This window comes from Tympanuchus pallidicinctus, unplaced genomic scaffold (genome assembly GCF_026119805.1).
Source record: "Tympanuchus pallidicinctus isolate F22 unplaced genomic scaffold, pur_lepc_1.0 scaffold13, whole genome shotgun sequence".
Lineage (NCBI taxonomy): Eukaryota > Metazoa > Chordata > Aves > Galliformes > Phasianidae > Tympanuchus > Tympanuchus pallidicinctus.
In genome coordinates, this window is record NW_026294648.1 from 17,845,456 (window position 1) to 17,868,710 (window position 23,255).

The 23,255-nt window shown below is 49.1% G+C and overlaps 3 protein-coding genes across 12 annotated transcripts; 1 reads left to right on the plus strand and 2 right to left on the minus strand.

Moving 5' to 3' along the window:
- Positions 1 to 59: 59 nt before the first annotated feature.
- On the plus strand, positions 60 to 3,534 carry PDZD11 (PDZ domain containing 11). Its single transcript, XM_052673622.1, has 6 exons — positions 60 to 202; positions 287 to 370; positions 949 to 1,005; positions 1,330 to 1,428; positions 1,591 to 1,651; positions 2,439 to 3,534. The coding sequence occupies exons 1-6, from the start codon at positions 116 to 118 to the stop codon at positions 2,471 to 2,473; spliced, it is 423 nt and encodes a 140-aa protein (XP_052529582.1). The 5' UTR covers positions 60 to 115; the 3' UTR covers positions 2,474 to 3,534.
- An 879-nt stretch (positions 3,535 to 4,413) lies between these two features.
- Positions 4,414 to 8,872, minus strand: LOC128076204 (START domain-containing protein 10-like). Of its 2 annotated transcripts, XM_052673611.1 has the most exons (7): positions 8,778 to 8,872; positions 6,985 to 7,222; positions 6,764 to 6,911; positions 6,347 to 6,450; positions 5,995 to 6,112; positions 5,717 to 5,769; positions 4,414 to 5,141 (listed from the first exon to the last, which is right to left on the minus strand). In XM_052673611.1, the coding sequence occupies exons 2-7, from the start codon at positions 7,126 to 7,128 to the stop codon at positions 4,920 to 4,922; spliced, it is 789 nt and encodes a 262-aa protein (XP_052529571.1). In that variant the 5' UTR covers positions 7,129 to 7,222; positions 8,778 to 8,872; the 3' UTR covers positions 4,414 to 4,919. The 2 variants fall into 2 exon arrangements, with proteins under 2 accessions (XP_052529571.1, XP_052529569.1); XM_052673609.1 differs by having other exon boundaries at positions 5,717 to 6,112.
- On the minus strand, positions 7,244 to 23,130 carry RAB41 (RAB41, member RAS oncogene family). 9 transcript variants are annotated; one of them, XM_052673621.1, is made up of 9 exons: positions 22,941 to 23,062; positions 21,490 to 21,548; positions 19,775 to 19,828; positions 18,002 to 18,107; positions 14,687 to 14,792; positions 14,305 to 14,416; positions 12,196 to 12,289; positions 9,919 to 9,985; positions 7,244 to 9,597 (listed from the first exon to the last, which is right to left on the minus strand). In XM_052673621.1, the coding sequence occupies exons 2-9, from the start codon at positions 21,513 to 21,515 to the stop codon at positions 9,533 to 9,535; spliced, it is 630 nt and encodes a 209-aa protein (XP_052529581.1). In that variant the 5' UTR covers positions 21,516 to 21,548; positions 22,941 to 23,062; the 3' UTR covers positions 7,244 to 9,532. The 9 variants fall into 9 exon arrangements, 8 of the variants coding, with proteins under 8 accessions (XP_052529581.1, XP_052529578.1, XP_052529579.1 ...); XM_052673618.1 differs by having other exon boundaries at positions 14,687 to 14,795; XM_052673619.1 differs by lacking the exon at positions 22,941 to 23,062 and adding an exon at positions 22,693 to 22,773 and having other exon boundaries at positions 14,687 to 14,795.
- Positions 23,131 to 23,255: the final 125 nt, after the last annotated feature.

Below are 23,255 nucleotides of genomic sequence, written 5' to 3' on the forward strand. Positions count from 1 at the left end.
GGGCTCACATTATCACCGCGCGCCGCTCCGCCAGTCACGGGGGTTCGACGTCATCATCGCGCGCCGCGTCGCGTGAGAGGCGGGGCGGAGAGAGACCGAAAGGGCGCGGCGCGGCATGGAGGGCCGGCTGCCCTACGATGATTTCCCGGTGGTCTTCCTGCCACCCTACGAGAGCCCGCCCGCATGGGTGCCGCCGCACGAGGTGAGGGAAGGCTCCGAGGGGGGGGTCCGGCTCGGCAGGGCTCAGCTCGGGGCAGCGCCTCAGGCCCGCCGCTTTGTTTTGCAGAGGGTTTATCACCCCGACTATAACAACGAGCTCACCCAGTTCCTGCCCCGCACCGTCGTACTCAAGAAGCCGCCCGGGGCGCAGGTGAGGCTGTGGGACTCCGCTGCGGCCCTGACCGGGTCACTCTTGACCTCGGTGTGGCCTTTTTTCCTGTTGAATTCACGTTGTTTTCCCTAAATTGGCAAAGCTGTGAGGGACCGATAAGCTTTGATTGAGTGCCAGAGAGCACGTAGAGGGGAAGCCTGGATAGTCAGTAGAAACTGGTGAGATGCTGGAACAGCTGCCTAGAGAGGCTGTGGATGCCCCATCCATCCCTGGAGGTGTTCAAGGCCAGGTTGGATGGGGCCCTGAGCAGCCTGGGCTGCTATGAAATGTGGAGGTTGGTGGCCCTGCTTGTGGCAGGGATGTCAGAGATTCATGATCCTTGAGGTTTCTTCCAACCCTGGCCATTCTATGATTCTGTGGTGCTGAGCCTGGCAGGGGAGGGGGACTGCTGCCCTGATGGGAGTGCTGCGTGTGGAGGAGGGAGACAGCCATAGGGAATGACAATGTCTTGTGAGAGGAGCTGGTAAAGGACAGGCACAAGAGGACAACCCTGTGGGCACTGGGGGTGGGATTGCCATAGAAGTGACGTTTCACTGCTGATCTGGTTTGTCTCACAGCTGGGCTTCAACATCCGGGGAGGAAAGGCCTCACAGCTGGGGATCTTCATCTCTAAGGTGTGTTTGTGCTCTCTCTGTGTTCTGTTCTGTCTGTTCTCTTGGGTGTTGCTGAGCCAGCTGGGTGTGCGTGGAGGCTGTCATCTGCCTTTGGATGAGTCTGCAGACTCAGAGCTGTAATCTGCCGCTTTCCAGGTAGCACGCAGGCAGTGCTGCACCATTTTCTTACCCCTCCCTAGCCTGCAGGGAGCACTGCAGTCCCTGTTCTCCACATGACCCCCCACCCTGTGTGAACACGCTGCATGGACACGCTATGCAAGCTCTCGGACCTGCAGTACTGACCATAGAGTGTCAGCACTGCTGCATCTGCTCTGCCCTTTGCAGGTGATCCCTGACTCAGATGCACACAGAGCTGGGCTGCAGGAAGGAGATCAGGTGCTGTCTGTAAATGATGTGGATTTCCAGGACATCGAGCACAGCAAGGTGAGAACTTCTGCTCCCCAGCATGTGCTCTCCCAAACAGGAGGAGGAGAAGTGGTGCATACACCTTCTCCTTCAGTAGCTCAGCTGGGGGCACTGTGTAACTGCACTGCTGTTTCCTATCCTCCAAAACAGTTTGGGCATTGATCAACTTTCTGCTTTCAGGCTGTGGAGATCCTGAAGACAGCCCGTGAAATCACCATGCGTGTGCGTTACTTCCCTTACAGTAAGTGCCTGCTAGCTCCAAATCATTTCTCCTTGGGCAACAGACTGCTCTGCATCCCTGCTGATTCACCTGGGCTTAGCAGTGATGAGTCTGAAATTGTAGGTGTTGTCACACAAGCAGTCTTCATTTTAGAAAACACTGGTCTTTGATTTGGGGATCAGAAAAGTTATCAAATGAAAACAGCAGGGAGTAGCTTCAACTGCTCATGCACAGAATCTTGTAGAGCAGGACTTAAGAAAACAGTGCTAAAAGCTGAGATGGTTTCTCATGGAAGTGTACAAGAACCTGCTTATCCTTCAGTTAACACAGGAGCTAGTTCTGTTGTTAGCGGACCTATGCTGATGTAGATAAACATTGCCTGTGTTCTCATTCCATCTCTGTAAGGATGTTTGAATATTGCCAAGAGGGAAAAACTTCTTAGCCATTGATTTCTGAACCCATAATGCCCGGAAATACTCACGGGAAGAAAGGAGGAATGGGGAAAGGTCAAATGAAGCCGAACAAGGGTTCTTCATAAAATTGGAAACTGACCCTTAAATATAAGTATAGAAAATTAAGCAGTGAGGGAAGAGAGGGCTTTAAAACAAGCACTGAAATAACTTGAAACAACTAGCTGAAATGCAAATGTGCTGTTTTAAAACCAGCTGCTATCTATGAAGGCAGTAAACAGCTTCTATTAATGAAGTATAAGCAGAATTTGTTTTCTTGTAACAGCTTGGCTAGTTTCTTCTCACCATCAGCAACTGCTCTTGTGCCCCTTCAGCCTTGCCTTCTTTTTCCTGTCCAGATTACCAGAGACAGAAAGAAAGAACTGTTCACTAGTAGGCAGCTGTCTGTGGCGTCCTCTCTGGAGGAGCTGTCCTGCAAGAAACTCTCCACTACCTTTCCTCAACATCTGAGATGACGTATTAAGTTTCAGTTGTCACTGGAGGCACAACTGCACAGGTGTCAGCTCTGCTTCCTGCTTGAAGGAACACCACAGCCTATTTAGCTGGAGGATGGATGGGGCTTCAGTCTGTTCTGGAACTGGATGATGAAACAAGTTGGCAGTGCTGGCATGAAAGTGGGTACCGGGGGGCAGCTTGTCCTGCCAGACCCGTGCTTCTCTTCTAGTAGGATACAACTTAAAAGGAACGCACTGCTGGTTCAGGATCCAGCCCCTGTTGCTAGGGTGTAACTCCAGGAGTGCCCAAGTGCACTTCAGCAGAGCGTGGCCTTCTCTAAGAGATCAACCTGTTCACTTCTCTGGTGACATGAAGTCCTTTCCTTCTCCACTATTCTACCTCTGCTCTACACTACTGGGTTTGCTTGACACTCAAACAGGAGTAAAATCCAGTCAAACTCAATGCACAACTCTAGCTGCACTAGTCTGCTAAGGCACGTGCATACCTTGTTGCTGCTCATCCACCCCTGAGATACAGGACCAAGATGCTCAGAGCATGTTTCTAAACTGCAGTAGCACATAGTCAGGTTCCCTCACGTGCAGCGCTTGCACTGTTAAAGTTTCACTTACTGAACTTGCTTCCTTCACTTGGCACAGCCCCATCCCTTGCAGGTGCTCCCCTTAGAGCTCCCTGCCACTTCGAGGTAAACTTCTCCCTTTTCCTCTGCCTTGGGTTTGTTCTCTCCTGCTGGGACAATTCACTCTCCTGCTGCTGAAATGGTGATATGGTAGCTGTTCTACTGAGAAAATGGACAAAGCCTGCTGTGCCTTGTGCTGGGAGGGCACAGATGAAAACACTACAGTTTATCAGCAAAGCTGGGCACAAACGTAGGACAGTGTAACTGTAACTGGTTTTAGGACAGCCCTTGCTCTGGCTTTCTACACGGTGTTTTCCACTTACTGTAATAACTGAAATAATAAAACTAGTACAGCAACCAGACTTTGTCTCGTTCTCACTCAGGAGGTCTCTGAAGGGTTTGTTGCCACCCTCAGCGCTCCCTTGAGGAAATGCGTGGCTCCAATTGCCTTTTCAGCCTGCAGGAAGAATGCAGGGAACCCATACCTGGTGCAGCCTTATTATAAGGGTGTTTTTCCTCTGACTGTGATGGAAGTCAGCCTGTGATTAGTTTGGAGTGGCATTTCAGTGCTGCCAGAAAGAAGGGCTGCAACAGGATTTGTCTGTGTTACATCACTTGAGACAGCTAGGAGCAGCAGCCCTAACGCAGCTTCAACTCTGCCTGCTAGATTCGCCTTAGCTGAAGTAGAATTAAAAATGCTAGGAAAAAGACCTTCAGCTACAGAAGTCAGTTTTTCTATCAGGGAAATAAGCATCCAGGCCCACCCACTGTAATACCATGAGAAGTAAAGTAAGAGGTCTTCCATGGAAATGCAGAGCACGTATGCTTCCAGTCTCACACCAGCTTTACAAATTGCCACAAGATGATGTTTCATTTTGCTCTGTCTTCCCCTGGGGTTGTGCTCAGGCTTGCCAGAGTGAAGTTTCAAGGGCCGATCCTTGGCTCCAAAGCCACCCCTGTGCTCTGCCTGGTGCAAAGCACAGCAAACGACTGCACACATCAGGCTTCTGGCACAACCACGCTGCCCAGGAGCAAAGAGGGCTTTGACCTCACTGCGCAGAGGACAGCAAATACAACTCCCACCTCTTAATCCTATATCAGAGCCTCGCAGGAGCACCAGAGAAATCAGCCCTGCCCAGGGCAGCTTCCTCTGCAAATACTCAGAATTGCTCAGGTGCTTCTGCAGCCCCCACAAATGGCTGTGGGCTAGAAAGGAAGGAGTGGATTCTTCTCAAGGACCATTCATGGCTTAAGTATCTTTAATGGACAAAGCAGTACTTGTCACTTGTACTTGTCACCAGTCTGTTTCATCGTTCAGAGCTGGAGAGAAACACCAGGTAGTTACTGATTCCCTTTGGGAAAACAACAGCTCCAGCAACACAAGATATTTCAGCCACTCACAGGACAGAGGCAAAGAGCAGTTTGTCAATGAGTAACTCACCAGCTGGTAGAGCAGCCTGGCAGAGGTACCACAGGTAACTTGACCTCTTGGGAGCAACAGGCTCAGAACAAGCTGTATTCTGTAAGGGCAGGTTTCACCTGAGAAATACGTGGTATGAATTCTCCCAGAGCATAACATTACCAAGTGGGGACTGTCATCCCGTGTGCCCTGCAGTAAGCGGGGCCTGCATGCCAGGAGCCACGCAGCTGGGTCATGAGAAAAGGCTACAAACATGAAGATTTCTTTTTTCAGTAAAAAAAACTCTTTCCCCCCTTCTTGTAAACCATTAGACAAGCCTGAGCAACATCAGTTCTCCAAGCCACCGTGCTCACTGCTCTCATCCTTCTCTTCAGCCAGGCTGCTCTCGTCGATGTTCTCCAGCGACGCAGCACGCTGCAGTGCCAGCTCCGACAGCGCCAGCACGGGAAGCTTGTTCTGCTCAGGGTACAGCCAGGGCTTCACGTTTAGGTTGTGCTGCTGCTTCCAGGCAGGGTACTGCACGCAGGCCTTGTGCAGTTTCTTTAACATCTGATCAAAAGCAGGGAAGCACAGAGGGAAACAACAGTGGCAGCTTAGACCAACTCTCGGCAATCTGCCCACTGCTGACAGCTACTGCATTTCTTTTCTGGCTGCATAGGAGCTCAAGAAAGGCCAGTTTTTAACTTCCTTGTAGGACCATTTTCTAATTGCTCAGATCTCCCAAATACATCAGCTGCTTTAGGAAAAGTGAAATCAAACTTCCTATAAACCATCAAGGCACAGAAAACCTCTGTGCCTGTCCTGCTCTGCTGCTTGGTTTAGGACCTCCGAAAGCTCCTGAGCCTCGAGGTCCTCTTCAGATGTTGCATGAACAGCAGAGGGGAGGGAGGACATTCCACAAGTGGAAACTGGAATAGTGGCATTATTCACCTCCCTCTGGCTTCGGAAATGAATCAGTCAGCTGTCGGGACTGGTAAGGCTGACAGAATGCAATGTCACACTGAGGTGAGCCACGATGCACATTGCTAGTGCAGCTCCGCTGCCCAGGGACACCCATCCTCCAGCCCTGTGCTCCAGCCATGGGGTGGCACTTGGCATAGGCACCATAGAAACGCTCCACTCACCTGCGGCACCAGGTACTGCGAGGCTTTATTCACAACCCACTTTGGCAACGACCCTAATAAATTTGGGGGAGAAAACCTGAAGTTATTGCACCAGAAAGTGGCTTTATTTCTACCAAGTATCCAACAGCCCTGATAGCAAGCTGTGGCATTAGATTTAACCAGAGGGTCTGGAACAGGGTAGGGCCATGTAACGTAAACGCACTCTTGGCTTATAAGCCAGATTTCCACTGTGACCAGAATTTGCATCACCACACCACAAGTCCAGCAGCACCAGTTACCTTTTGGATCCACCTGAGCCAGGTAGGTGAGGCTGCAGCTGTTGGGCCCAGTTGAATGCACCAGGTATCCTGTTAGGAGACAGACCGCCCTCACCAGGTCCTTGCGCGGAGGGTATTTCTGTGCAGACACACCAGGCAGTCAGATGCTGGCTCCCATGCTCCCTGCCCTCTCCCTCTCTCAAGCACTGAATACACAGAGCAACGACCAGGCTAGATCAGCTGCCTCCAGCTGGGATCTCGTCCAGGAATTAGGAAGCTAATTGCGATGGGCTCTGGGAGTTCCAGTTTACCCCAGACATAAGTGGGATCCTGTAACAGGACAGCCTTCTAGCCCAGCCTGCTCCTCACTCACCGGGTGTTTGATGGAGAAGTTGATAATGGTGTGATACCCATCCTCCACCTGCCAGGCTCGCAGCATCACCACGTCCCTGTTCTTTAAGGGCTTTGGACATCGCCCTGGATGAGGAAGGGAAAAAGTTGCTTCCCCTGCCCAAGCACCACAAAGGAACCACGGAGCTCAGCACCCCTCAAGAGGCTCCTGCCTTGCCCAAGCATCCTCCCAACCTTGCTTTGCTACCTCAGTATCTCCACGCAATACCACTCCTATCCCTCAGCAGCCCACCTCACATAGCAGCAGTGCTGAGCTGCATCCCGCACCCCAAATTATGTCCCTCCTGCCAGGCAGGCTGAGTAGGGCTGTACCTCGCTGAACACAGACCAAGGCTTTACAAAAGAAGGCCAGCACCACCCCTCGGCCCCCTGCACTCACAGGCATAGTAGCCCACATCAGCGTTGGCAGCCACCTGGGCAATGTCGTGCGTGTCGATGACGTTGCTGTCCCACTGCCGGCGATACTCGCTGTCGTGCAGCACGTCGTACATCGTCTCTGCTGGCACGTCCGGGACATCGATGCGGCACTGCAGGGAGCACCGGGAGCTCAGAAGAAGCTCCGAAGCCGACCACCAGCCCGGTGCTGCCCCCGGCCCTCACCTTGAGCTGGTGCACGGCACAGCCAGGCGGTGGCAGTTGGAGACTGACGGCGAGCCCACCGCGGTCCCGCTGCCAGCTGCCATCCTGACAGCGCTGCCTGAAGGCACGGAAAGCAGCGGCGTCGGGCACCTGCGCCCGCTCCATGCGGCCCTGCACCGGGACAGTGCCTCCCAGCCCCGCTCCGTCACCACCCCGGGGCCGGGCAGAGCAGCTCCCGCCCCCTACAGCCACGTCAAAGCTGCCAGTAGGACAGAGGAGGTGTTGGTGAAATAACTTTATTTAGTGTGATACACGGCTGTGGTCGGACAGTCCATACTCATAGTAATAGTCACACTTGGCTAACAGCTAGGAGACAGCAGGGCCAGACACACACTCAATATTATACACATCCATAGAGAAGACAGTGGGAAGTGAACTATTTTATTTCACTAGTTACCCCTCCCCCCATTACTTATGGTCCCCCCCTTTCCCCCCCAGGCCCGTGACTCAGAACAATACAAGGGCAGGCACAGTGCACGCCTGCCCATGAGAAAGGGACAGCAAAACCTGTTCTACAGCAGACACACACACACCAACAAATATCAGCAATTCCCACGTGACAGGAGTATGTACAGAGGAGGGGCTGAGCTCCTGCTGGGGCTGGGCGCAGAGGACCCAGCCATGCCGGCTGGAACTGCGGGTAAGGGGTAGGGACACTCCAGAATGAAATGGGGAAATGACATCCCAGCTTCCTCCTGCAGGCCAGCTCATGTGGAGGGAAGGGACAAAGCTCTCTGAGCACAAGGGCAGCCACCTGCAGCTCGGTCACCAGATGCCAGTAAGCCAACATGATCAGGAAGCAGCCACGGCACTCCGACCAGGCACCTCTCCAACAAGGCCACCAGCACCCAGCCCGAGGTCACCCCCTCCCCTCCTTCCCCAGCCCACAGGTTTCAAAGTGCACACGCTGTGTCAGTGACCGACAAGGCATCCTGCTAGGAGGGCCTCACTAACACAAACATCCCTGTTTGTACCCTTAACACCGTGGCACGCTGTGCTGCTCCCCCCCAGCGGCGATACATAGGCTGGGTGATGAAAGAACTGGCGAATGGCTTAAAACCACCTGGCTGTTCTTTTTCTCCTCTCTGTCAACAGACCTCCTGACTTCTGGATTGGTCAGATGGACACACAAACACACACAAAAAATATCACAATGAAAGTTTACAAAGAGCTCTACTAACATGGTTAGAAATCAGGGGCAGAGAGCTGAGGGAAAAGCGAGCTATTTCCCAACCTCAGGCATCCAGAAGTGACAATACAGTGCACTCTAGCAGTGTACATTCCCCTACTCACCCATGGTAATAAATCCCTGCTAGCACTTATCTCTGCTACCACTACTCCAAAAGCAGCAGGGTATTACCCCCCACTCTCTGAGACCACAACAAAAGCAGAAGCAGCTGTGTGTGATTTCATTGAGCAGCAACCTAGACATGAAGCCAGAACAGCAATCAGTGGCCTTCAATTTGCTGTAGCCCACCTGCTCTCCTAGGCTATGTGACCGCAAACAGAAGGATGGAGACTAGGAAAGGAACCTGAACAGCACACACGATTCCCAGGTATTGCTCCTGCAGTGATGGGCTCCACAGAGCTGTTTGCTTTCGCTGCTGACAGAAAAGACTGAGGTCCCTACAAATCACCCTGAGGATTTCTCCCCACCCACCTTCATGCTGCAAAGTCTCTGTACCCATTTCCTTCCCCACATCTTACTGCCAACACACCAAGCACCAACATCCTCCAGACAGGAAGATACTCACACTGCAGGGAGCAATCTGTGGGATGTCTCTGCTACTCAGATGGGAGCAACAAGGCCGAAGCAAAGAGTTTGGGAGTTTCCAGTGTTTTGCATCACATGAGGGTCAGAGTGCAGGGCAAAACCCAGAAGTCATGAGCAAAACTTAGCCAAGATCATCCACAAAAAGGAGAAACCGAAGAGCAAACATTGTGTGTGTGCCCCGCAGGAAGCCTAGAAACAGATAACCTGTACTGCCCAAAAAGGCAAGGCCAAGTCTGAGTGACTGTTGTAAAAGGAGCAGCCTTTAAACAGAGGAAGTGGGGATGCAGAACAGACAAGACTGGAGTGGACAGGAGCTAGTTAATATGCAAGGCAGTAAAGGAAAGTGGAAAACCCACCCCCAAGCTTTATTTTTTTTTTTTTGTCTTTTCCCTAACTTGGTGGCTTTTCCATTGCATTCACATGATATATCTGAGCAGACAGGCTCAAGGTGGGAAAGGGGAGGAAGAGAGAGAGAGAGAGAGTGTAAAGGGCACCACGGTGCCAAAGTGCAACAACATAAAAAAGTAAAATAAAAGACAGGACACTCATTCTGCACTCAAGGCTCATACCATGCAGTAAGAGGGGAGGCCAGGGCTGCTCCCCACCGTAAACAGGGAGTTCGCTCGCTTAGTAGATTGTTTTCTCAGCCCAAAGTAGGGTTGCCTAGCCAATGAGCAGTGATGTTCTTCAGTGAGACTGGCCAGCTGGGGAATGTGCTGCTACAGAACGGGCCTGTTAGCAGGAGCAACCGCTCTCCGTTACTGGCTGCTCAGGAGGCTTCTCTAGTTTGATGTCAATCACTGCAGGAGGTAAGTTAAGGAAATCACCCGTCTCAAGGAGAAGAAAAAAGACCCAGAGAGCACGATCAGTATCTTAAAGAGTTGTCAGCAGCCCTTCTTGGTCAGAGCAGAGCGCACTTACAGGCAGTTCTGTGTATCTACAGAGACCACAAGCAGGGGCCACACTTCACGGCTGCAGGTAAGCACCACACTGCTCCGTTTTCAGCTGTGTATCTGAAAGACCCCCCTGGCCCCATCCCTCCAATGTGCCAACAAGCCAGCGAGCCCACACTCACAAAGCGTTAATTGCCAAATCCTATGATATCCAGAAAACAAGGATACTGTCTTCTTTGCTCTTCTCTGGTGTGCTGTCCATCCCGGGTAAGGCAGCAGCCACACGACGGAATAGCTGAAAGGTAGCAATAGGTGAACTGAGAGCTCCTCGGAAAGAAATCCGTGTCAGAAACTAAAAACACCACACAACCCACCCCATACTGCTCCGTGGCAGACCTGAGCATCTTACAGACTTGTTATGTGGGTATTTCAGCAAGCAAAGCAACAATCAAATGCCACAAGACTTTTTTCCATAAACAATTTAACGAGCCTGCTTAAGGAAATGAAGCTACTGAATGCCTACCAAACAGGTGGCTTGCTTTTATCTGCTTCTCCTTGAGCTGAACATGGAATTCTTTCTCATTAGAAATTGTTCATCTAGGGATGTACAAAAACAAATCCCCCCTGCATACAGGTAAGCATGTCAGAGGCTATCATTTACTATTTCCAGCCTCAACTGCTTTCACACACAGCTACATTACAGTGCTTGGCTCGGGACCTCCAACAAGCCTTTAGTTTGTTCAGAGGTGTGCTCCAGAAGCCTGTGGAACAACCAAGGCTCTACAGCCAACCCTTTCAGTTCAGTCCTGCTGTGAAACAGCCACTTCTGGGCAGAATGGCCAGCCTGGGTGAGCTGCTTTAAGCTATTAAGGATGTACAAGAGCTGGGAAGGACAAGCATATGCTCATAAAGACAGAAAATGGTTTTGCATAGTTTTAAACCAGTGCTCAGAGCTCCTCCTGCCGCCATTAATGAAGCAGCAAACAACACAGACACTGCTGGACAGCCAGGTGAAGGATGCCGTGTAAAAGCTTCTCATTTAAAGGACTAAAGGAATCACCAGCTGACAATGATTTTTCTTCACAGTAGCTTGGCAGAGGTTCTCATCCACACCTTCAAAACATGTCACTTGGAAAACAAATCAAGGCACTGAGCACCAAAACAGCCACAGAAACAAAATGCACCCCCTAATCCTATCACCAGGCTCTTCCAGCCAGCTGGTGTGCAGCAAAGTTCAGCAGGTATCCCAGCTGGCAGTTTCCCAGCACTACTCACGCTTATGCTCTCTGCAGATCCTTTACCTCAGCTGTAAGGTAGCTGAGCACTGGGGCAGGTTGCCTGGAGAGATGGAGTCTCTACTCTTTGGCACATTCAAAATCCAACTGGAGTCAGATCTGGGCAGCCTGCTTTAGCTGACCATGATTTGAGCACAAGGGCTGGACAAGATCTCCAGAGATCCCTTCCAACCTCAATCATTCTGCAATTTCTTTTTTGTGGCTCGTCAACAGAACCAGAAACTCCCACTTTAAGCATCAGCACATGCTACTGACTCGACTGGAGTCAAAACTGATTTTACAAAACTGCGTTCACGGTTAGCAGCAGCAAAGGGAATGGACAGAATGAAGTCTGACAGGCTGCACTGAGCACTGCCATTTCTATTCCTCAGCGTATTTCATTTTTAGATCCTCTTATCTTTCAAGGTAAGTTAAGTTTCCTTAGCTTTAACAGGGATTCACTGATTTGACACGAAGGAAGCTTTCACTAGGTAAAGCAGCAGCAGTGACCACTGGGCAAGGAGCATTTCAGAGGCTGACAGCAAATGCAAGCAAGTATCTGAAGGAGATCTGAAGAACACAAACCCCAAGCAGAAGCTCAATCCTCCCACAGAGCAAAAGGAAAGTACAAACTTCCTGCCTCGAGAACAGAAGATCCATCTACCTGTTTCACATTGTATCCAGTCTTTGCACTGGTCTCAATAAACATCACATTCAGCTCTTTGGCTCTCTGTTCCCCTTCTTCTGTAGTGATTTGCCTGGACAAAGGTGCAAACAGAAGCAGAAAGACAGAAAGGAAAAACAGTCAAGAGGAATTGGAGATATCTGTGAGTGAGACACTGGTCAGTGAAAGGCCCATTCACTGCCCATCACCAGGGTGCAGAGTGCAGAAGTGGAGACCTCAGGAGCTCTGGGCATTTAAGACCCCTGAGTTCTCCAGCTGAGGAGACGTCAGGCAAGTGATTCAGAGAGCAGCTGGACTTCAGACCATTACTAAAGGGTGATCAGCACAGGATGAAGTTTTATGCAATACATTTGAGTCTCATTCACAGCATTCCCGAGGGAAGGAAGAATCCCCATGAGCTGCACCTGCTGCAAAAAGCCATTTCCCAAAAGCCAACTGAAGGGAACTCCACAAGATTGCAGAAAGAAATCAGAAAGGCTCCAGCAGCAGCTACAGCTTGTGTGCAAGCACCTGCAAGTGCATCTCTGACCAATGCCCTGTACATACCTGTTTCACATTATATCCTGCTTTAGCACTGGTTTCAATATACATCATATTCAGTTCTCGGGCTTTTCTCTCACCCTCCTCTATAGAAACCTGTCTACAGCAATGAGAACAAATCACAGAAAAGAAAAACCAAAACAAAGAAAAATAGTCCAAAAACTGATAAAAAGAAAACTGCAGAAAAACCAGCCACCAACTGAAGCAACATGAACAGGAAAGAAAAACTAACAGGCTGCAGCAAATAAAACCACTGCTATCCTGAGTTCAGCTTCTTGGCACCAGAACTCAACCTGAATCATCACTCAGGGGGAATGGGTTCCAATATGCTGTATAGTACTTAAAACAAAAGAATAATGTGATAAGGTTCAAACTGATACTGTGTTTTTTTCCAGAATTAAGTGGCCCAGCATTGCAGCTTGCCACAGAGCTGCTTTTATTTTACAGTTCTGGTCAAGACAGTGGGGCTTCTTTTACTGATATCAGGATTTACATGAAATTGCAAATTCAAGCCTAGGCCAGGACTGCTGGCACTTAAACAAACTTCTGATTTTCAGTGCTACATCAACTCCAACCACAGCTATGGTTCAAATAAGTTTCTGGTTTTTATATTTGTATGGCGGAGATGAAACAGCTGTTCTGCACTCTTCTGTACCGCCAGAAAATAACGCAAGGCAGGAATTTTCCCACTGGGTTTTACAGTTCTACCAAAAAGAAATGCAAATTGGTACAAATTAGCCTCAAATCTGAACTCCAGATTATTCAGTTAGAGAGCTGCAGGTATTTCCAGCTCCTGGGAGGGCGTAAGTGATAGCAGCTGGTCAGCACACAGAGCTGCTGAATGAACTACAACCCATCAGATTTCGTTCAGATGCTTTTAGGAGCTGAAATCAGAGGCCAGACCACTCTGACTTCTTGCTACCTGGATTTCTTAACCTAAGTCAGCTCTGTACACCAATCCCATTTCTGAAGCTCTGGGGCACTGAGTTCCCCCAACATTTCTGGGGCGTAAGGCATGGATTACTTGCACTGGCCTCCAACGGAGCTGGGAAAAGTAAAACAATTGATGGGAAGGTGTGAAGGGCAGAGGAAACATCTCCACAAGTATCATCAGTACAGAAGCCCACGCAGCACTCAGGAAAACCTCAACTATCATGAGTTTTAGTACTGTGCTTTTCCTGCTAGGCACAGCAAACTAAAAACTAATAGCACGACTTGCACCGGGGCAAAGGGCAAAAAGCATCCTTGTACAGCCAGGGATGCTGGCTCTTGTCTCACATGAGCATTTGTACAACACCAAAATGTAAGGGGAAGGAAAAAAAAAGCACCACAATATTTCCCATGGCAGGATTTACATCTCAGGGGTGAGCAAAGCAAAGTTTATGATTTAAAACATGGCAACATCCAATAATGGAACGGTCAGACTGCTGTTAAGCACATCATACTGAGGAGAAAAGTAAACAAGCAGGCAACCCAGGTAATAGTGCAGGATTTCTTTTCTGAGAAAACAGCTTCTGAAGATGGTATCTTGTGATTGGAAGCGTCTCATGAACAGCCAGGTTTTGATTTCATAAGACTCTGTTTTACTGTGACATCCAGGCATTGCCCAGTTTTTTTTTTTTTCTGATATTCTTTTACACCAAATAAAAATTCCTCATAACTTTGAGGTCTCATATACCCTTTGAAACACAAAGAACACATCTCAGAGTACCCATATGCACGCATGTGTTAGTTTAAAGTACTGGGATTGTCAGAAGCTGCATTCTCCATTTTCTTTTTGTCAACTAACAGTGAAGTTGACCCCTGAAATAAGCAATTTTTCCTTATCTACGCTATTTCCAATACATTCATAAAGGAAAATCTCTGAAAACATTAAATATGTTTTCTTAATTGAACAATAAAGGGATGAATTTGAAATAGAAATGCAGAATGTGGTCCTCTGAGAAGCTATTCTGGTGGTTGTTAGTTAAAGTAGCATCACAGAATTAGGAATTTTAAAGGCAAACATTTTACAGCACGCCCTAAGATGTGAAATCCGCGGGGCTTTAAGAGTCAAGGCAGCCAGTTCCCTGCTCTTCCTGGCCAGGGCAGCAAGGCCACCAGCTCCTCTATTACCTCTTGTCTGCCAGATCAGTTTTGTTCCCCACCAACATGATGATGACGTCGCTTCCCCTCTCTGTCCGAACATCATCAATCCACTTGGAGGTCTGCTGGAAGGAATTCAAGTCTGTAAGGAAGAAGCAAATGGGAATGCTAAGGATAAAACTACTTTGAAGCGAGAAAGAAAACCCACGAATCTGGGTACGCCTGCATCCAGATGCTCTCCAAGTCTCCCCACATCACACACAAATGACCCACAAATCGTTTTCTGCCCAAACACAAAAACCCGCAGGGGCAGGGGGACGTTTCTACCGTTAATCATCTTTAGGCAGAACTCGAGGGAGCAGTTCTGCTCACATGCAGGATTTCAAACAACGAGACACCGAAGATCACTCACTTGTAATGTCATAGACTACCACAGCAATAGTGGAGTCGCGGATGTAGCTGGGAATGAGGCTGCGGAACCGCTCCTGGCCTGCCGTGTCCCAGAGCTGCAGCCGAACCTGCTGGTACCAGGCCAGGGAGAGCAGGGAGAACGCAGGAGAGAAAAGAAAGGAGGAAACTGTCCTTTAGAGAAAGGCCATTTCTAGAACCGACCACACGCAGCTCAGTCTCAGAAGCTGGCACTGACCTTGTAATGCAGCTGCAAACACCCGCACACCGCACAATTTGGCTCTTCAGATTTCGACTGCACGCAATGTGCTTTCATTACCTCCTACTCCCACGGCCACCACATCCCAAAGAGCTCCAGGTTACGGCTGCCACCTCCAGCCACTGCTGCTAAAGGCACAGGTACGTAACAGAGCCACCTTCCTAACCTACCCAGGGTTATTCATGCAAGACCTCCCGGCCCACCATGACCCAGCTAAAACCCTTGGGGCATTTACCACATGGCAGACACCTAACTACCTCAAGTCTGACACCAAGTAGTGCAACAGCATCCAATCTCCCAGCATGATGCAGCCAGAAGACGGCAATGGAGATTTTCATGCAACATCAGGGCAACTGATAACTTAAATTCCAGCAGAAAAAAAAGCAAATGCTACAATACAGGCTTCATGTGCAAAAAGGGCCCTGGGCTCTCCCCTTTTAACAAGCACAAGAGTCAGAACCAAGTACCAAATGCTGTAAGATACAGTTCATCTCCAGAACCACCGTGATCTCCAAACACAAACCAAGTTATTGAATGACAGCACTAGCATCTGGTTTGCTACCATCCTTTTCCCCTCTTAGTATGTATGAATATGTGGTGCATGCAGTCATAACTACAGGCAGGAGATAGGCTGCAAGGGAGAAAACAGTTTCTGAAGGTCTGATGGTTGGTTTGTTTACAAGAAAAATGTAAATAGATGCACACGTCTGCAAAATGTCTTGATACAACAGGTTAAACAAGACATATCTGTATCAGAGCACCCACATGGTTGCCCAAGGACTTCAGGAAGATCAGAGCTTACAGTTGGGCTGTACAGCTAGGGCTCCTTCTTCTAAAGGCAGCTGTTGTTACAGTAGCAAAGATCAGGGCTCCTCACTACCCCTGGAAACTCAGGGTGATGAACTCCAAGCGCCACTGCTGGCGGATCAGACTGATAGTAACGACTGCTTCAGGCTCTGGGCTTTGAACTTCACAATGAGCTCCTTACAGCGTCCAAAACATTACTGCTACATCAGGCTTTTTTCACCCACAAAATTCACCAAGGGGGTGATTTAAATGCTCTAGACTGCAGATTCACAATCACAGAAGTGACTGAAGGTGACTGGCTGGCCCTGCTGATCTTGTTGAAGAGGAACAAGTAGTGGAGCCAGCAGTGCTTGCTGTACTTGTTCAGAGCATCCTGGCAGGTACTCACAGGACTGTCCCTGTTTTACACAACTGTGATCAACATGAACTTAGAGAAGACTGAGGTTCCCAAATACAGCTGCTACTAAAGACAGTGCAAATGCACAGCTCAGCTTCCATTCAGACTGGAAACTATTTCTGTAATCCCCTCAGTCACCATTATCATGCCCTCAAGAGCACACAAGCGTATTCCTTCACTGTCGTGACAAACCTAAAAGCTTCCTAGTTGCTAAGCACAGAACAAAGAGCAGTAAAGGGAAAAAAATGATGTTATCTGAAAAGATCAGACCACTACTGAGGCACGATGAGATCAGCTGTCATTTAACTATTTCTGACACGTCTGGAAGTTGTTAATAACAAGCTAGACTGTGGCAAGATTGTTCCACCTGCCTGGATAAACAGCCTCCTAAACCTGTCACAACAGCTGGGAGGAAAAGATGCCAGCCTCTGCAGCCTGAAACTCTGCTCATGCGAACCCATTCCCAGCACGTCATCACAGCACATCTCAGCACCCCTCAAACCCCAAAAGATCAGCTTTACAATACTTTGCACCAAACCAGAAGTCCTCCCTAAATACTTAAGCTACAGAACTGAAACACCGTAATTATTTTTGCTACGATCAACCTCTCGTTCTGAGGGCAGTTTGATCCATAAAGACTCCCAATAAGGTACGGTCTGTGATGGAAGGAAGGCAAGCCAAAGGAGTGCTGTTTTGTTTGTTTGAATCTGTGGTGCTTTCTTTACTTCAGCTTAATTCAGGGGGCATGAATCCTGTGTAGCTGATGCTGTAGCTCACTTAGCTGAAAAAGCCAGATCAAGTGGTAAGCGATAACAGAGTTACCATGAAATTATTCTCATACACTAAAATGCTTATGCCAAGAGTTACAGACAGTTTCCATATAAACTCATTCATTCTTCAGAAATTGTGGTGAGAGGAATTCCTTCTCAAAAGCTCTCTGGTGACTCACATGAGCTGTCAGTTCTGCTCTTCAGTGAAATGGGAGTCTTGAATACTCACAAGTCACCACGTTGCTTCTATTTAAATGAGTGTTCTACCTAGTCTGGCAGTAACTCAATGGTTTGGCCTCTGAAATTGTCTCCTCTATTACCTCTCTCGTTACCCAGAGCAGAGAAAACATATGAAGATTTGAAAAAACAAAACAAAAACACCAAAACAGGAAAAAAGCACAAAAACAACAGCAAAAACAACAGACAGAAAGCTAAGAAGTTTTCTAAAGGCTACCAGCCACCTTTTATTCCACGAAGTCACACACAGCCATAACCCCTATTCACCCACCTGCCAGGGCAGTTTTCTGTATCATTTCCACAGTTTGATTTCTGAGCAGACAAGACTTAAATGACTGCCCAGTTTAGGTGTCAGGAGATGGGGTTTATGTTGGTTTGGGGGCTTGATGCTCACCTATTTTCCCCCTCAGCCCACAAAACACCTGCAGTTCTGGGGCTGATGTTCTATGTTAACTGTGGGAATACAAGAAAAACTGTTCAGAGCAGAAGCTGTGGAGCAAGACAAACAGCATGATAACAAGGACAGCTCTAGAAGAACCAACATCTCACAGCTCTGAGTGGACAAGCGCCTGCGTGAGCGGCTGAAGGGCGCTCTGCTGAATGCTGCTCTGCTGACACGTAAAGGTGGATGGGAAGGTTGTGGGAGTGGATGGGAAAGCTAGAAAAAGAAAACCTGTGAAAGTATGTAAGCGATGTGAGACCTTGTAGAGAACGATTCGCATCATTCGCATCTGAGTCCGTGCATCAGACGCTGCACTGAACTACATTCAGAAACCAGCACTGCCTCCAAAGCACAAAAGGCACACGTTACAAGCAAGGCCTCTGCAGACACTCAGGCTCAATACCTACTTGTAATGTCAAAGACAATGACAGCCACAGCAGAGTCACGGATGTAGCTGGGAATGAGGCTGCGGAACCTCTCCTGGCCGGCTGTATCCCACAGCTGCAGCCTGATCTGGGAAACGGAAAAGTGCAGGGAGGAGGGAAAGGAAAGGGCAGGAAAATGGAAAACAAAACCAAAACTCAAGTGAAATAAAAAGAAAAAAAACCTGCATGGTTAAAAAAAATGCAACAAAAGGAAAGTTAACATGGAACAGAAGCGTGAAAAGAGGCAGCGGTACCTCTAACTGCAACCTGACACACCAGAAAAACCTCTCCCCCTCCACACGACCAGCAGCAACTCGTACACAAGCACACTCTCCCATGTCCTAAATATCCCTACAGTAGCTTCCAAACCTGTCTGCTAAGGAGGGAACTGTGCATACATACCTCAGTGCATTCTGCCACAGGGGGACTCCAGGTACACAAGTCATACAGACTGCAGCCTACAGCTAGCTAGATGCGGCCACTCCAAATCCTAAGGAGTGCATCATCCAGACACAGTTTTGATTAATCCACTGGAAATTCTGATGTGAAGTGCCTAGGAACAGCAGTGGGTACAATCCACTACATACAGGACATTATTTGGCATAAAGACATAGATGTCAAAGCATAAGCTGCAGTTGGAGGCTTCACATTCTTCATTTCAAGTACAGCAGACAAAGCCTATAGCAAAATATAGGACTAGCCATATCTGAGAAACCATTCCATTGTCTAGCTTGGTGTGCTAGTATTTCTCCCTCCTGACTTTCACTCCGCACCTCTCATTATTTTAACAGGATAAATAATTAAGAAAGCTAACAGTATACCAGCCATTTTTCTGGCTAGCAGGCCAGGAGGTGCACGGCACCGTGACCTACACAGCCATAGGGAACCAGGACTACGCTTGAGACCTACAGACTGCTGCAAACAAGACACAGGCATTCCACTTTGACTTCACAGGTGTCAGGCTGCATTCTCAAGATCTGCTAACAACACAAGAACATTCTCCAAGCAGCTCTCCCAAAGATTCAGTAAGGTCTCTTCTAACAATCAGTCGCTGGTAAGATGGCAGAGAAGCACTCAGGAGAATCTCGCCACACACAGGGATGAGATTTCTTCAAAAGCAACAGACCCAAAACAGTGCAAAAGGCTTCCACTGCAGAGCTGACCCCTCCCTCCTGCCAGCAGCTTCTTGGCCAGTAATAAAATGAGCAAAAAGGCAACTGCTAGCAAAACAGGAACAAATGGGCAGATGCTGAAAGACAGGAGAGAGATACGAGGGAACTCCTTCTGCAAAATGGAGTCTCATGCAAGCTAAGTTCAAAAACGCTCTATTAACAGAAAGTCAGCATTGTGCTACAAATAGAACCGTTCTGCAAAGAGGAACCGTGCCACTATTGTTAATCTGAATGACTTCAAAACTTGGAATTGCTTCCTGGGGTCTGTCCACATCCAGTCACACTGACAACCCCTACAGACAGCACTGCAAACCCTGGGAGCAAAGCGCGCCTCTCAAGCAGAGCAGCCAGCCGCTCCCCCACGGCTGGGACATGGGCTCGGCCCAGTTCTGCTCGGAAGGACCAGGCTCAGTGCTGGAGGCCTTACACACCAGTGGGTACCAGCAGGGCCGTGGGTCAGTGACTCAACAAAGGCCGTCCCTCTGAAGGTGCTGCGGGATTCCAGCAGGCGCTGCAGGCCTGGCCAGCAAACAGCACCACAGCAGCTGCTGCTGCCACACCGTCACCCGGACGCCTCACTTACCGTGCGATCCTCGAGATACATTGTTTTTGACAGGAAATCAATTCCAATGGTTGCCTGGAAAGAAGAAAAGCGTTAGGAACTGCCTCCCAGGATCTGCAGATCAGATCTTTCTACACAATCTCTAAAGAACGTTCGCTAACTTGTAATTTAGCTGTTGAAGTCGTTTGCCCTCAAAAGAGTTGATAAAAACAAAGCAATCTAGGTATCTCCACCATCTCTATTTCACACTATTCTTCCAACACTTCTCAACTCCCAAGATCCTCCAAATTCTAATTTTACCTCCTTGACATTCGTGCATCTCAGCGCAGATCGTATCTGTCCTGTCATCTCCCTCTGCTTTACAGCAATTTGTTCTGGTAACATTTCTCTTATTAGAAATAACCAGAAGGTAGAACAAATAAATTGTGAGCAACTGTGCTGAAACCTAAAAAGTAACGTTGATTCAGGGCTATCCAACAACAGAGAATGCTCTTCCTTTTCAAGGACAACCAGAAGCTGCACTTCCCAAGCAGTTCTTTCCATCTACCTCCCTCCATTCACATTTCCATTGCTGCACAGACATTCCACTACAGAAACACCCAAAGTAACTTATGAAGTTAGAGGTGTTAAATGTTTGCAGGCATTTAAATCAAGCAGGCATCCCAGCCCATCACAACCCCAGGAAACAAGTGACTGATTACTGAACAGATTTTAGTACAATCTCCAGACTCAAACACAGGCAGCACCACGTGTTCTGGAAGCATCCATTAGAACATGAACCAGCTGATATCAAACCACAGCTGCCAATTTCTGCAGTCAGTAGCTCTTCTCTAGGAGCCCTGTTTTCTGCAGCCAAGACAGCTCACAACAAGATAAACCCTCCAGAGCACCTAACAAGGGTTAGGAATAAAAGCACACAAAGCACAAGTGGATCTGGTTTCAGTAAATGACTCGTCCTCCAGAAAACCACCTTCTCTGTTACCTTCCAGCTTGAAATTACTCCAACTGAAACCAATAACTCTTCCTGGCCTGCATTAAAAGAGGCCACCACAGTCTCATCTTCCTCAAAGACATTCAGTACTCCTTTGAAATACCACTAAGCCATTTTGTTTCAGCTGACTCTTCCCGAGATCTCTGCGCCTCCTACACATGCTGAGCTTCTCAGTCTGAAGTCTCTCCATCCCTACCCTGCTCTCTCCTTGCCAAAATTTCCCTGACTTTTTCTATCTATACCCTTTCAGCTAAAAAACAAGACATACATTTAAAAATTAAGAAGGGAAAGACTCAGAGAGAAAATACACCATGTAGACTTCTTGGGGGTCCGTCCACGTAGTCTGGACTCAAGTACTATTTTAACAGGACGTCTATAAAGAGAGCAGAGACCAAGAACTATCAGAAGCACACGTGTACCTTATTCCCCATTTCCTGATGCTCCATGCTGACCTTCACTCATCCTCACCATTGTCTTTTTTGTTCACTGATCCCATAAACCAACGTTTCTCTTTGCTTTCCTCCAAGTTCTCCAACACCCAAACAGGATCTAAACCTCACGGCTCTCCTGCTCACTGCACACCCTGATAGCACACTGGGACTGAAAGCCAGTCTGATCTACGTTTCAACTCACACTACAGTCTCGTGTATGATACTCAATTGACACCTCGTGGAGACGTGCACAAGAGGAATGCATTTTAGTAGTGGAAAACAGATGTGTTCACAGAGGAGTGTCTACCACATACCTGGTAAGTATTGTCGAAACTGTCATACATAAACCTGGTGATCAGAGAGGTCTTCCCAACTATAAAAGAAGAGGCAAAATTACTTTCAAAGAGCAGTGGAAGAACCTGCTGGTCAGGATTCACACACTGGTACCACTGACCGCCAGAATGACGTTGCCAACATAAGGCTACTTCCCAGCTACTCCCACCTGGGAAATAAACAGCTGAGAAATTCATTCATGAGATAATAGGTGAGCACTAAGTCAAAGGAATCTAAGAAAAAACCTAATCACTATGGAAACCTGACCCTCAATTTAGATATGTTATGATGAGAACAGCATAGAGCTGCCTGTTTGCTTTGAGCAAGCAGTAAATCTGCTTTGTTATTCATATTTGGGCACTTATGTAATCACCAAGTCTGGGACTCCCAGATGCAAGCATCAAAAGCTGACACGGTGTTGCCTTGGACGTTAATTAGCTGCCACCAGCTCTACAGAAAAGCAGCGTTTAATACTGAGATCATTTGTCCATAAATGATATTTAGATATAAGGTAAACTCTTGGAAAGGGTAGATAACAGCAGGGCAAGGGAAATGGTTTTAAGTTGAAGGAGGGAAGACTTAGGTTGGATGTCAAGGGAAGTTCTGTACTAGGAGAGTGGTGAGGTGCTGGAACAGCTGCCCAGAGAGGCTGTGATGCCCCGTCCATCCCTGGAGGTGTTCAAGGCCAGGTTGGATGGGGCCCTGGGCAGCCCGGGCTGCTGTGAAATGTGGAGGTTGGTGGCCCTGCATGTGGCAGGGCTTGGGGCTTTGTGATTCTTGACGTCCCTTCCAACCGCGGCCATTCTGTGATCCTGTGAACTTTGATAGCTTGCTTAAAAAACGCACATATCCAAATGTCACCAAGAGAAATAGTGCAAGAACTGATGAGAACGGGAACCAAAGATCCCTGATTCTCTTGGGAAGCTGCAAAAAACACAGACAAAAGGGAGGAAAGAAAAGGAATAAGCAGCTGCAGAAAGCAGCGAAATGGTGAGCGCCAGCAACAGGAGGGCAAGCACCTGTCAGCAGCAACATGGATCCCGCCTCGCTGAGGCAGCTCAACCTGAAAACTTCTGGAAATTCCTGCAAGACGCAGTCCTGCGGTCGAGGAGACGATAAATACGGGAGAGCGACACAGACGAAGTACCCCGATTTCAAGAAAATAACGCAAGTCATCCACGCACCGTGAGGGCAGGGGCACGAAACAGAGCCGGCGTCCGGCTGAAAGGAGACCGACGGCAGTCGCAGCGCAGCCGCGGGCGGTGAGGCGATGCCGAGCCCGCCGAGCCCACCGACCCCCCGGCCGGGCCTGGCCCGACCCGCCCCGCCACCCCCGGTTCTCCCCCCCCCCCTCCCGCTCCGGCCGCCGCCCCGCCGGCCCCGCCCCGCCTAACGGCACCTCAGCACCAGGCCCAATCCCCGCCCCGCTCACCGCTCTGCTCGCCCAGGAAGACGAGCTTGAACTTCCGCAGCGGGTTGCCGAACTCGCCGCCGCTGCCTGGGGCGGACATGGCGGCGCGGAGAGGCCGAGCCGGAGCCGTGACTGAGGAGAAGAAGAGGCCACCGAGCACACACCGGCACCGCCGCCCCGCCCGCCGCGCCGCGCGTCACTTCCGCCGCCGCGATGGCGTCACTTCCGCCGCCGCCGCGATGGCGTCACCGACACGGCACAGCGCCACCTGGCGGTGGGCGGCGGCCTCGAGCCCACCCCCGTTGTAGCGCTCCTACAAAACGACTCTGTTTCTTG

What these genes read in the sequence shown, in the direction of transcription:
- LOC128076204 (XM_052673609.1), bottom strand. Translation starts at nt 7,128, where the DNA reads ATGGAGCGGGCGCAGGTGCCCGACGCCGCTGCTTTCCGTGCCTTCAGG. An exon ending in TGATGTGGGCTACTATGCCT is followed by an intron (nt 6,451 to 6,763) that starts GTGAGTGCAGGG and finishes TTCCTCATCCAG; the next exon opens with GGCGATGTCCAAAGCCCTTA. An exon ending in CGCAGTACCTGGTGCCGCAG is followed by an intron (nt 5,142 to 5,716) that starts GTGAGTGGAGCG and finishes GCTTTTGATCAG; the next exon opens with ATGTTAAAGAAACTGCACAA.
- RAB41 (XM_052673613.1), bottom strand. Translation starts at nt 23,019, where the DNA reads ATGTCCGCCCCAGGCAGCGGCGGCGAGTTCGGCAACCCGCTGCGGAAG. An exon ending in GGTAGTCTATGACATTACAA is followed by an intron (nt 14,417 to 14,686) that starts GTGAGTGATCTT and finishes TCTTCCTTACAG; the next exon opens with ACTTGAATTCCTTCCAGCAG. An exon ending in AGAGAAGAGCAAAGAAGACA is followed by an intron (nt 9,598 to 9,918) that starts GTATCCTTGTTT and finishes TACCTCCTGCAG; the next exon opens with TGATTGACATCAAACTAGAG.
- PDZD11 (XM_052673622.1), top strand. Translation starts at nt 116, where the DNA reads ATGGAGGGCCGGCTGCCCTACGATGATTTCCCGGTGGTCTTCCTGCCA. An exon ending in AGAAGCCGCCCGGGGCGCAG is followed by an intron (nt 371 to 948) that starts GTGAGGCTGTGG and finishes TTTGTCTCACAG; the next exon opens with CTGGGCTTCAACATCCGGGG. An exon ending in TGGGGATCTTCATCTCTAAG is followed by an intron (nt 1,006 to 1,329) that starts GTGTGTTTGTGC and finishes TGCCCTTTGCAG; the next exon opens with GTGATCCCTGACTCAGATGC.